Source organism: Pygocentrus nattereri, chromosome 4, assembly GCF_015220715.1.
Source record: "Pygocentrus nattereri isolate fPygNat1 chromosome 4, fPygNat1.pri, whole genome shotgun sequence".
NCBI classification, from domain to species: domain Eukaryota; kingdom Metazoa; phylum Chordata; class Actinopteri; order Characiformes; family Serrasalmidae; genus Pygocentrus; species Pygocentrus nattereri.
In genome coordinates, this window is record NC_051214.1 from 34,202,234 (window position 1) to 34,213,958 (window position 11,725).

Consider the following 11,725-nt stretch of genomic DNA (forward strand, 5'->3'; position numbering starts at 1 on the left):
CTTTAATATTGTCATTTAGTAACAACACAGTGATTTCGTTTTTCATACTATTATTTTTTTCTTCTTTATGTCAATTACACGCAATAAAATGTGGTTCCCCAGAATAATCAAAATACATACAGTTTAAACGAAAGGTATAGAAATGATGTGCATTATAATAAAAAAATACCATGTTTTTTACAGAACAAAAACGCCAAAGCACGGGTTTATATTTTATTTTAAAGCCCGTAAACCACTGCTATAAGTGGCTTTAAGAAATATTTGCTCACCAACTGCTCACTACTTCAGAGTACAGGGTAACCTCCTCGTTTAAACGGAGAGGGAGACGAGATACTCTTGTGCAACGCTAACGACAAACGAACTTTTGACCCCATCACCTCGCAGTTACCGCCATTTCAGCGCGCCTGGCTTTGCTGTTCTGTGGGGATTACGCTGGCAGCATTGACGGCACGACGTCCTGTATCTCATGGGCTTAGAAGAATGTGTTCCTGAGGGAAGCACGTCAACATAAATTGTTTCAGTCTGAGAGTAAAAGCTTTCTCGAAAGATCATTTGGGTTTGTAATAACTTTACGTTAATATTACCTTAAGTTTGCTAGCTGGGTCAGGTTAAGTAATTTACCTAACGTTAGCTACGGTTGTCTTAGCTAATTAGCCAGCTGGCAAGTGTTAACGGTGTAACGGTTAACGGTGTAACGGTTAACGGTGTAACGGTAGCCAGGTCTTTTGCATTGAACGTTAGCTAGTTTTGTGCTATGGGGCGTTTAAGGCTCATTTTTACCGGAGGCATGGTGTGTCTGCTTCTGTTATAGACGTGGAAGTAACAACTTGCTATCCTTTGTGGCACCCAGAAAACGAGATTACAATACATTTAAATATCAAAAGCAGGCTGTTTATGATTTTAACTTTTAAAGATGATTTGTTTGGCATTTCTGCTTTATTGGACAGATGCAGTATTAATAGACAGGAAACACAGTTGCTGTAATAACAATGTGTACATGTGTTCTACAAGGTAAGCCACTTGGGAGACCTGGCTGTTTTTGCTGTGTGTTTAGCCATTTGATTGTAATTTGCAACCTGTGAACTGAAAATGGAGAACAGTTCATGGTTGAGATGATTTCATCTTTCACTTAATAGGATGTATGCCATCCTGCCTTTTATCTTCTTACTCTTTCTTTCAGGTCTTATTACGTCTACCTGTGGTTGTACTTGACATGGATTTCGTCAACCTCTTTGCTGTCCTTCTATTCTGCACTTCTCATCAGATACCAGTTTGGCAAGGATAAATAGTAGTAAGTTGTTGTACAGTTCAGTGTACATTAATTTAACTACAGAAGGCTTTAGGCTCATCTCTTTTTGCAAGCAATGTGTATCCATTGTGAGTCTCAGCCTCAGTCACAGTTTTGATCACTGTTTAATAAATATTTTATCTGTAGTGACTTTATTAACTAGCAGAATACACATATTTTGTTCCTTATGGAGACTTGGGTCAAGGTAACCTAAAAAATACATGCTGTATTTTTTAATAGATTGCAACTTTTATGTTGATGATTCATTTCATGAACTTCCTATCCATACATGACAAAATCATTTAACTTTCTCCTCAGCACGGTGCAGCTGGAAAAGGCAAGGCTGTCAGCTTTGCAGGAATGTGTGATGGTGAGCACTTTGATATGTCATCAGCGTTTTCAACACTCAGCATTGAGTGAGTACATTTAATTGAAAGACTTTTAAACTAGTGTCACACTTAAATGTTTGTTTGACACCCCCCCCCCTCCCAAAATGTACTGTACTGTGCAAATGATAAACGATATATTCACTGTATTTCGTCACACCCACTTTCAAGCATGTGTTTCTTCCGCCTTTGTGTTAGAGCTTCCGGTCAACTAACCAAAATTAATACAGTTACTTGGGAGGAGACCAGAGAAGCAGTAAGAAGTTCGAATGGGACAACACTGTCTCATCCCCAAGGTTAATAACACAGTGGGTGGATGATATGACAAGGTGGCCTGAGGTTACTTATAGCGACATTTTTAATTACTTTGTACTGTCGTAAGGTGTAGATGGTGTAGAACAAATTATGCTAGTCATTTTATATGTTTGCTGTAGTTGTGCTTGTAATCACTATCAATGTATCCGCTGTCGCACCGGAAGTTCTAACACAAAGTAAACTAAGATGGCCCTCCCAGTGTTGTCATGGAAAATAGCATGAATAACGTCCCAACTTTTTTGGAAAAGGGTTTGTAGTATTGTTGTTGGTGGTGGTGGTGTTATGTAATGTTTTCTTTCTTGTCTTTTTCTGGCTGCAGAGAGGACCCTTGCCAGTCCACAGCAAACGCCTGACTGAGAAGTTGCTTGCTTGTCTTCAAGCAGAAATTATGACAGAAACTGTTTAAAGTTCCCATTTTCTGAACATCATACCCTTGATTGTATTGGACTCTATCCCACCGCTCTGCATTCATGTCTGAACCCAACGTCTTGGACACCAGTCTTGTCAAGAGTAATTAGAGGTAAGTGGTGATATAGTTCAGTGTAGGGATAGATAGATGCAAGCACAACTCTACATACAAGAAACCAACACTCTGGAATGTAGTTTTGCATGTAGTTAGATGACTTTTATAATTAATAATATAATTAAATAGGGTGGCAGGTAGAAACTGATGCATTTCCACACTAAGTAATCATCAGCATTTGTTTCACCTCATCAACTTATTAGTGTTGGGCTGATGTGCGATGCCATCGTCCATCATTGATGGCTGACAGATGTTAAAATGTTGAGCCTGTGTCAGTTAGGCACAGATTTCAGCACTAAAACTGAGCTTTTTAAAGTCATTATGAAGCCCCCTCCTCTTTCTGTCTCTCTTGCGTCCCCTCTCTTATGCTCTTTCTTTCTCTCTCATCTTCTCTTTCTCTCTCTCTTCCTGTCTCTCTTGACTCCCCTCTTTCTGTCTCTCTTGTCCCCCCCTCTTTCTATCTCTCCCCTCTCTCACCCCTCATCTCTCCCTCTCTCTTGGTTCTCTCTCTCTTTCTCTCTCCTCTTTTTGCCGCTCTTGCACCCCATCCTCTCTTTCTCTCTCGTCCTCCGCGTCTCTCTTTCTGCCTCTCGACCCCCCCCCTTTCTGTCTCTCTCGACCCCCCCTCTCTCTTGGTGTTTGTCTTTAACTGTGAGAGGCTGTGTAGCTGTTTAACTGTCTAATACAACAATAATGTCTGATTCTGTATAAAATGATCACCATGATTACTAGTGAAATATATTATCAGTTAAAATACACAGTTTGAAGGCTGTGAATGTGTTTACTGTGCGAAGAGGTTCACACCTGTTAACATAATCTAGAGTCTAGGGAGCTGATTGGCGGGCAGCAGAACTAAAATGACCTCATTAATGAAGGAATCTACTCATAATTTTGCCTTTTTTCTCTTAAATGAACTCAATTAAACAATAAGAACCTCTGCACAGTGTTTCAGGGATTCTAAAATACTGGAAAGCTTTAGTGTTTTTCTGTACAGATTTTCCAATGATATAACCAAATCAGCTCAGAAATATGTTCAGGTTCTGACAGCCGAAATACCAAAAGGTAGCTAAGTAACTCAGTACTTAAGTAGTTTTTCAACAAATTACTTATTTACTCTTACTCGATTAATTTTGTTTACTAATACTTTTACTTGTACTTGAGTAAATTATCACCATAGTAACACTATGAGTGCAGGTGCTTTTGTTTCTAGCCTTTAGGCTGTTTGTTTTCCTGGCTGTAAATGCTGATTTGCAGACTTGAAATGAAAAGCTTCAGTTATGGACCAGACCAGTGACCCTTTCAGAGAGAACCTAAATAACACAATGTATTGCATTTACCTGCATTATCATTAAATTTAGTAAAGTAAGCCCACACTTTTGAACGTCTTTCCCTTACTGACCAGAATGGAACAGGTAGCAGTTTAATACCAGTTATTGATACCTTTCTCTAGTGTTCACCATAAATAGAAAGAGAAAGGTATGGAGGAAAAGGAAAGACAACATGAGTAGCGGAGGTTGGGCTGTGAATAGGCTCAAATGTGAAATGACATCTGTTTCTACCTTTTGCCCTGATACTCTGTCTACTATAAACTATAATCTAGAATGCTGTGCCATATTACAGAAACTTCCTATCTTTTAGATTTGAGGGTTAAGATTTTTCACAGTCATATTACAGAAACAAATTTTATCTTTATCTCTCAAGTTAGGAAATCTTAACCTACTCAGTTGAAGTTGACAGTCAACTGCTATGCCTATTACCTAGCAACTGACCATGATGTAAAAACGGTCAAACAAATCTTTCTCATTATTTACCATCATTAATGTAATATTTTATCACCAGCATTAACACACGACGGTAATAAAAGGGGATGGTGGAGTTTGAGTCTGCAGTGTCTGAGATTAAGAAAAGAAAAGCATCTCACAGTGAAAGCAGCGTTTTGCAGTATTACATTGTCATGGGGTCTAAAAGATTTCAGAGGTAAGAAGTTTCTGCAATATGGTTCCTGTTTTCTCCTATGTATACATCATGGAAGCTCAGCTTAACAACAGTTAACTGTCGTTTTATCTCTGTGTAGCATCATGCTCAAGAACTACATCAAACTGCTTTTTTCTGTTTTATGGCTGCAGAGACGATGGTGCCAGCCCACAGTGAACAAACACCTGATGGGCAACATGTGAATCCTCAAGCAGAACTGGTGGCAATACATGTTTGAAGTTCCAGTTTCTTGAACATCATGTCCATGTGAGAGTCTATCCCATGTTGAACACCCTCTTCAGTCAAGTCTGGACTCAGTGACGCATTACTTTTGATCAACCAGGGCAAGTGACTGTTTTTCCATGAGGTTTTTTCATTCCACCATGGATTAACCTATATATGGACGTATGCTGTTTTTTCAAGAACTCAACACTAATTTGTGAGTGTACTGGGAGTTATCAGTTTAATTTGATTGTCATAGAGAATCTGTAAATGTAAAAACAGTTTCTTAATATTTGCCTGTAGTAGTCTGTACATTTGTTTACAGTAGACTTTATTTGTTATTTTCTTTGTAGTTTATCATAAACTGTAGTTGACTGTAAATTCTTTGCCAACTAACTGTAACCCTTTATGTGTTGTACCGTTTTTGCGGTGGAATTCTGGCAACCACAGCTGCCGGTAATTTACCGTAAAGTTGAACTTTACAGTAAAGTACTGTAATATATAATACAGTTGTAGTGTGTCCATCACTATGAGATACCATAATTATGTTTACAATATATTTGTTGTTTTTAAAATTGTTTACCATAAACAGATTTATAATATAGCTGTTATGTTTATAGCACATTACCGTAAACAGATTTACAATTTTTAACAAACAAACAATTTAAACAAACAATTTAAACAAACAACAATTTTTAACTGTGAAAGTTACGGTTGCCAAAAAAATATACCATAATGTCTTATACATTATCACCTTACTTTTTATGGTGAAATACTGGCAACCACAGCTGCCAGTATTTTACCGTAAATTACACGGATTATTTTTTACAGTGTAGAGGGGTATTAAGCCCCCAGAACAGGGCTGTGAAGCAATGAAACTGAGTTCTCTGAAGTGATGGATCACCATCCAATATCTTTGGGTTGAGCTGGACTAGCAATTGCGATTCTGAACTGATTATCCAACCGGTACCTGACCACGCTGATGCTCTTGTGGCCGACTGCAAATAGAATCCTCACAGCAATGTTCCAACAATCTAAAGTGAAGACTTCCTAGAAGAGCAGAGGCTGTTACTGCAGCAACAGTGGACAAACTCCCTATTAATACCATTGATTTTAAAGAAATATTGGATGAGATGTCTGCAAAGTTTCTTACATATAATGTATTTCACTTGGTTCCAAAGTTGTGGAATGCACATCAAGACTATGAAGTCAGAAGGCGTCAGATAAACTATCCATAGCCAAATTTGTAGAGTGTGGGACTGAAGAACAGAAGAGTACAGCCAAGATGGGCTTACACCTTACAAAACCCAGTTCCAAAAAAGTTGGGACAGCATATGAAATTCAAATAAAACAAAAAGCAGTGATTTAAATCCACTTTGACCTGTATTTAAACAAAAAACATGTATTATGGTGTTTTATTAGATAATTGAGACTCACATTTAGCCAAAAACTGTCAATAAATAATCCAACCTTTTAAGAAAAATGTTCCTCTAGGAGTAATTGAAAGAATTTTAGGTACTTCACCTTCTGCAGAGCATAGTGTCATCCAAATATTCATGGAATCTGGAGAAATTTCTGTGAATAAAGGGAAAGGCTGAAAATGCAGCTGAATGCCTGTGACCTTCAATATCTCAAGCAGCTCTGCACTAAAGAACACACTTTTTTTGATGTACATCATCACTTGGGCTCAGGAATACTTTACCAAACTGATCTCAATAAACACTTCATTGCAGCAACCACAGATGCAAGTACTTCGTATGTGCAGCTGAAGCCATATGTTAACAATATACAGAAATGCAGATTCTTTTACTTGCAAGCTTGACTGAAATGGACTGAACAATAGTAATGTGTTTTGTGGTCTGAGAAGTCAACCTTTCTGATGTTTATGTAAATAATGGATGTTGTGCTCTCCAGACCAAAGAAAAAATGGACCATCCAGATCATTACCAGTGTAAAGTTAAAAAACTGGGACCTATCACAGCCTGGGTGACTTACAGATCTGTTAAGGTACCATTAATGCAGAAAGATATATTCACACATGAAGTAACATATGCGGCCTTCTGGATGATGTCTCTTTCAGCGATGTCCAAGTTTCTTTCCAAACGTGGCACTTTATGAAGCACAATATACGACAATGAAGACATGCAAAAAAAATTCTGCTTTCAAAACTGAGTGAGTTGGTGTCCTCAGTGCACAAATGCTTATTAATTGTCATTAGGAAAGGTAACAATGGTAAACAGGCTCACTTTGGAACATTTTGATATGAGGGTAGAGTTTCATAAATAAAGTCCACAAAACATCAAATATGGTCTTTTTGCCCTGCAATTTAATACAGGTCAAAAAAGATTACAAATCACTGCCCTCCTTTATTAGCATTTCACACACTGTCCTAACTTTTTTGGTACTGAGGTTTGCACAAAGAGAAACAGACATAATCTGTTCATTGCGAGTGGCTCCCCAGGGCGACACAGCATGCAGTCTTCTCTTCATATTTCTTCTGTTTCTTGTCAGGCTGAGCCCACATGGGGGAAAAGTTATTACATAAGAGATAACTAGTGAATATAAAAGGCGAGAATCTGCAGACTGTATAAGAGAAGTGCTTCAGAAGAGGCATAAAACACTCTCACTTCTTCAGTTCTTTCATGTGACCACCAGCGCACTACAATGACCCATTTAGTTTAGTTGTCTTGCTGTCATGAAACTTGAAAAAGTACCACAGCTCTCTTGTTTCAGAGTAATGGCAGAGCTGTAGCATCCAATGAACCCCTCGATCATGAAATGTTGAAATGTCACGTCTCTTCTTTTAAACGGACGCGTCGACATACTCAACAACTGAACGATGGATGTTCTTTGACACTTCGTTTTCATTGGAAGCAAAAGCTCATGAATATTTAATACTTACGTTTTTCCAATTACCATTGTTTCCTGTACAAAACGGGCTCTAGCCAGCGCTTCACTTGGGACATGACGCAAGTCTTGGCGGTGCAGCCCACGATCACTTCATTCTCCTTCTGCCCTCAAAACAGACGCAGCGAGCGCGCAGAGGTACAACAAGGCGCTCGCTCAGCGGGAGAAGAGCAGCGCTTTGTTGTTGTTTCTCCCCGTTTCGGGTAGAAGAATCTTTCTTTTTGGCACCGTTTACATCGTCATGAAGTTCTTGTGCCTTCTCGTTGTGGCTCTGTCCCTTTTTGCAGGTGAGTGAGTGGATTTTGCCTTTTTTTCATTTCACTACTACACAGGCGATAGCGCAAATTTCAGCACCATGGTCAGCGGCACGACACTCTGAAGCAGCGCGATCCCGTCATTTCTAAAGCCGTTTGGTTTGCGCTGCGGTTCTAGGACATCTATACCTGTATCTATATCTACGTATATATATATCTAGGATATATATGTATGTATGTATATCCTATAGACAACTTAGCAGTGATGCTGATTCCCTCATTCTGTCTGCAGATGTGGTCGTTATAGCACGTTACTATACATATCGCCGCTATACAAAGAAAAACAAGTATCTCCAAAATAGCAACTTCACAGAAGAAGTCAATTCTTACCTTTCAGTGTAAGTCAGGGTAGTTAGGGGTAGGGTGTAAGTCAATGTAAAGATATTTTATTCCAAGTGATTTTTAGAGCATTTATGTTGGTCCATTCATCAAGATTTTTACACAACATTAAAAGGACAGCTGGTGTGCTGAAGTGATGTAGAAAAATAAAGAGCAACAAAAATGGAGATACACATAGTTTTCTTTGGACAGTGACGATATATATGTATACATCGCTGCTGTCGGACCAAAACCTTGTATCTCCATTTTTTGTTGTTTTTCAGTGTCTGGCATAGTTTGAAAATGTCTGTTGCCCTTTACATTGTGTGTACATTTTATGAAGAATGGACCAAAACAAAAAATTCTGGTTCCATTGGCTTACATTCAAGGTAACGTACATTTTTTTTCCTTGTCCTGCAAAACTAGAATTTTGGAGGTACGAGGTTTTGTACCACCAGCAGTGATTACACACACACACACATACACATATGTACACGTGTGTAACCTTGTATATTATTTTATTGATCCATTCATTATTAAATACTGATGATGCAGAAAACTAAAAATCAGCAAAAATGAACACATTTTTCTTTGGACAGCGATGATATTCTGTACTATCATCAACAGGAAAAAATAACAGTTTTAGCATAAGCTGCTGGTTCTTACAATATTTCTGTATGTACTTTCTGATCATGTCTTGATCTTATACCAGGGGTGTCCCATCATAGCAATGCGCCAGTGTGGCTGCAGGTTTTTCAGTCTAAACAAGCTGAAGCACAGCTGATTCTGCTTGTTTAATCAGTTGGCCTTAGTCTTCAAACATTTCATCATGTGACCTCCTGCTTTGTTGGACTGAAAACCTGCACCCATACTGGCCCTCTGCAGGTAAGACTGGACACCTAGTTACATAATTCAGCAGTGATGCGGCTACTTTGCTGTTCTCTAATGGCTGATTTACTGATTGTGACTTCTGCAGATGTTGTCATTATAGCACATGCTACTAAACCAGTGAATCTGGCTGAACTTAATCTTGAACTCACTGACAAACTCTTTGTTGCAAATCACAGACAACAAGTCATTACCAGTTGGACAAGATGGCAGAAAGGAAAACCTGGTATGCCTCAATTTGTCTGTGTTAATATTTTATTCAAACACTAAAGACAAAAGCATTTCTCTAAAATAATAAAATGTCCACCTTTCATTTCAGCTCACCCATTGTTTGGTCCAGATAATTTCTAAGGCATTGTCCAAACCAGATGGCACTCCACTGCAACCAGAATGTAAAGAAATTCTCAAGGCAGGCAAGTAACTCTTACGTTGTTTCATCTTGATAGTTTGCTGCATTCTCAAACAATTGAATCTTAGGAGACCAAACAAGTTGGTGCATGTTTTTTTAATTGTATGTTCGGGGGACTTTATGTACACAGTACAGGTCTGAACAGACTACATCGTACTCATTATTCTGCATCTCCATACAGGTTCCACTCACTCTTCCCCGGTGAAAAAGGGTGAGGAAGATGTTCTGCCTCCAGAGCAAGAGGAGAAGAGACACGATGACAGGGAAGAGGAAGTCATTAATGAGCTTCTCAAGACAAAGGAGGAAAAGCGCGAAGACACGGATGAGGAACGGAGCCAGGAGGAATTCCCAAATTATTACAAAAGGTACCATCTTCTAACAAGCAAGGAAAAACGGGAAGACCCAGATGATGAGAGGAGCCAAGAGGAATTCCCTCAAAAGAGGCACCATTTTCTCTCCACTAAAGAGAAGCGTGAGGATGAAGGTGAGGAGCGAAGCCAAGAAGAATTTCCAACCTACGAGCACAAAAGGCACCATCTAACAAGCAAAGAAAAGCGTGATGAATCAGACTATGACCGAAGCCAGGAAGAGTTCCCAAGTTTTAACCAAAAAAGGCATCATGAGGAAGATGAGGAGAGTGAAGAGAGAGAGAAACGAATCTGGAAACCTTCTCACAGGTACCATCACAAAAAGCTGCACCACAAGCGGGATGATGAGTCATCGGATGAAAATCTTGCTGGACTGAGCACTCAAGAGAAGAGGTCAGAGGAATCAGTGGAGGAAGAAGAAGAACAAGAAGAAGAGAGAGCTAAACGGCACTGGAGGCCTGATAGACACCACCAAAGGAGACATCACAAACGGGATGGTGATGCTTCTGACGAAGAATCTGAAGACATGGAAAGTGAGGAGAGAGAGAGGAGGGCCTGGTGGCCCAGTCACTGGTTCCAACACCAAAGATATCACAAGCGCAGTGGAGAATCATCTGAGGAGGATTCTGATGAGCAGCAACCTGAGAAGAGATATGAGGATGCTGAAGGGAGTGAAGATAAGGAAAAAAGGATCCACTACAATAAGCACTACTACGAGCATGGTGGGAATGAAGATGAGGCAAGCAAAAATGAGAAAAAGCACCATCTTTACGACTCACTGGAAGAGGCCCTCAAGCGCCTTTCACCTGAAGAAGAAGAGGAGAAGCTAATTGCTCGAGAGATAAGCGAAAACAAACACCATTTGCCCAGCCAAGAGGAGGAGAAGAGGCACCACACTGCTTCAGATGAAGAGAAGCAGGAGAAGGAGGCAGCACTGAAATACCTGACTAAGAAAAAGAATGAGTTAGAGGAGCGTCTGCTGAAAGAGGGTGAAGTTTATGAGAAGCGCAATCCCTGGATTTATCGAGGCTACTACCATCCAGCCTGGTACAAGAGGAATTCCGAGGAAAATGAGGGATTGGCAGGTGTGCATCCTTCACAGAAACTAGAGGAGCTTGCCAATGCCATCCGATACAAGCGGGGTCTCCTGTCTGAAAAAGATTCATCTGAGGGAGAAAAGGCTGGACCCCATCAGAGGGCTCTTACTCCAGATGAGGTAAGCACTTATAAAATAAGTGATTCATCCAAAATCAATTGACTTTGCTCAATTGACTTGTTTTTTGTGTGAACTGAAAATGCTAGTTGCCCTTTTCAGTGTGTGAATATTTCCAAAAACAATGGAATAATAGCAAATTAAGAATTTAAGATTTTTTTTATTTTCTTAAGGAGTTACCATTTCTGAGACATGATGAATATGAGATAAAAAGACTATGAATATAAACAATTTCCCAGAATTCCTCCAGCATGAATATGTCAACAGACTCTATACAGGCTTTTACTAAATATACAGGATTTAATATATGTATAAAACTATGTTTATAAACTTTGACTGAGATACCAACCCCTTGCGAGCCTGCAAACAAAAAAACCATGACAAAATCATTAATAATTTTGAGAAGGGTGCTTTAGAGCTTCAAAGGGTAGAGCAGAGTAAACAAAGCACTACCGCTTAAAGCAGGACACGAAGCAATGTTCAGTGAGTCTTTGTATGAAACTGATAAATCCAAGGAAAAACGAGAGCACTGTGCGAAGCCATTCCCTTTCTGAGACAGCTCGCAGTGCCGACTGCACCAAAAATCATTAATTATCTCCC

The 11,725-nt window shown here is 39.4% G+C and overlaps 1 protein-coding gene and 1 long non-coding RNA gene across 2 annotated transcripts in view; both read left to right on the forward strand.

Moving 5' to 3' along the window:
* The first annotated feature begins 444 nt into the window (after positions 1 to 444).
* On the forward strand, positions 445 to 5,028 carry LOC108410503. The gene is made up of 5 exons (XR_001856488.2): positions 445 to 556; positions 1,181 to 1,291; positions 1,607 to 1,704; positions 2,309 to 2,509; positions 4,639 to 5,028. It is a non-coding gene; the product is annotated as an uncharacterized LOC108410503 (long non-coding RNA).
* A 2,628-nt stretch (positions 5,029 to 7,656) lies between these two features.
* Positions 7,657 to 11,725, forward strand: part of chgb (chromogranin B) — a 5,012-nt gene continuing 943 nt past the window's right edge. Inside the window, exons 1-4 of the mRNA XM_017683614.2 lie at positions 7,657 to 7,902; positions 9,315 to 9,361; positions 9,455 to 9,548; positions 9,726 to 11,128. Of these exons, the coding sequence (XP_017539103.1) occupies positions 7,857 to 7,902; positions 9,315 to 9,361; positions 9,455 to 9,548; positions 9,726 to 11,128 (1,590 nt within the window). The 5' untranslated portion in view covers positions 7,657 to 7,856. The remainder of the gene's footprint in view (positions 7,903 to 9,314; positions 9,362 to 9,454; positions 9,549 to 9,725; positions 11,129 to 11,725) is intronic.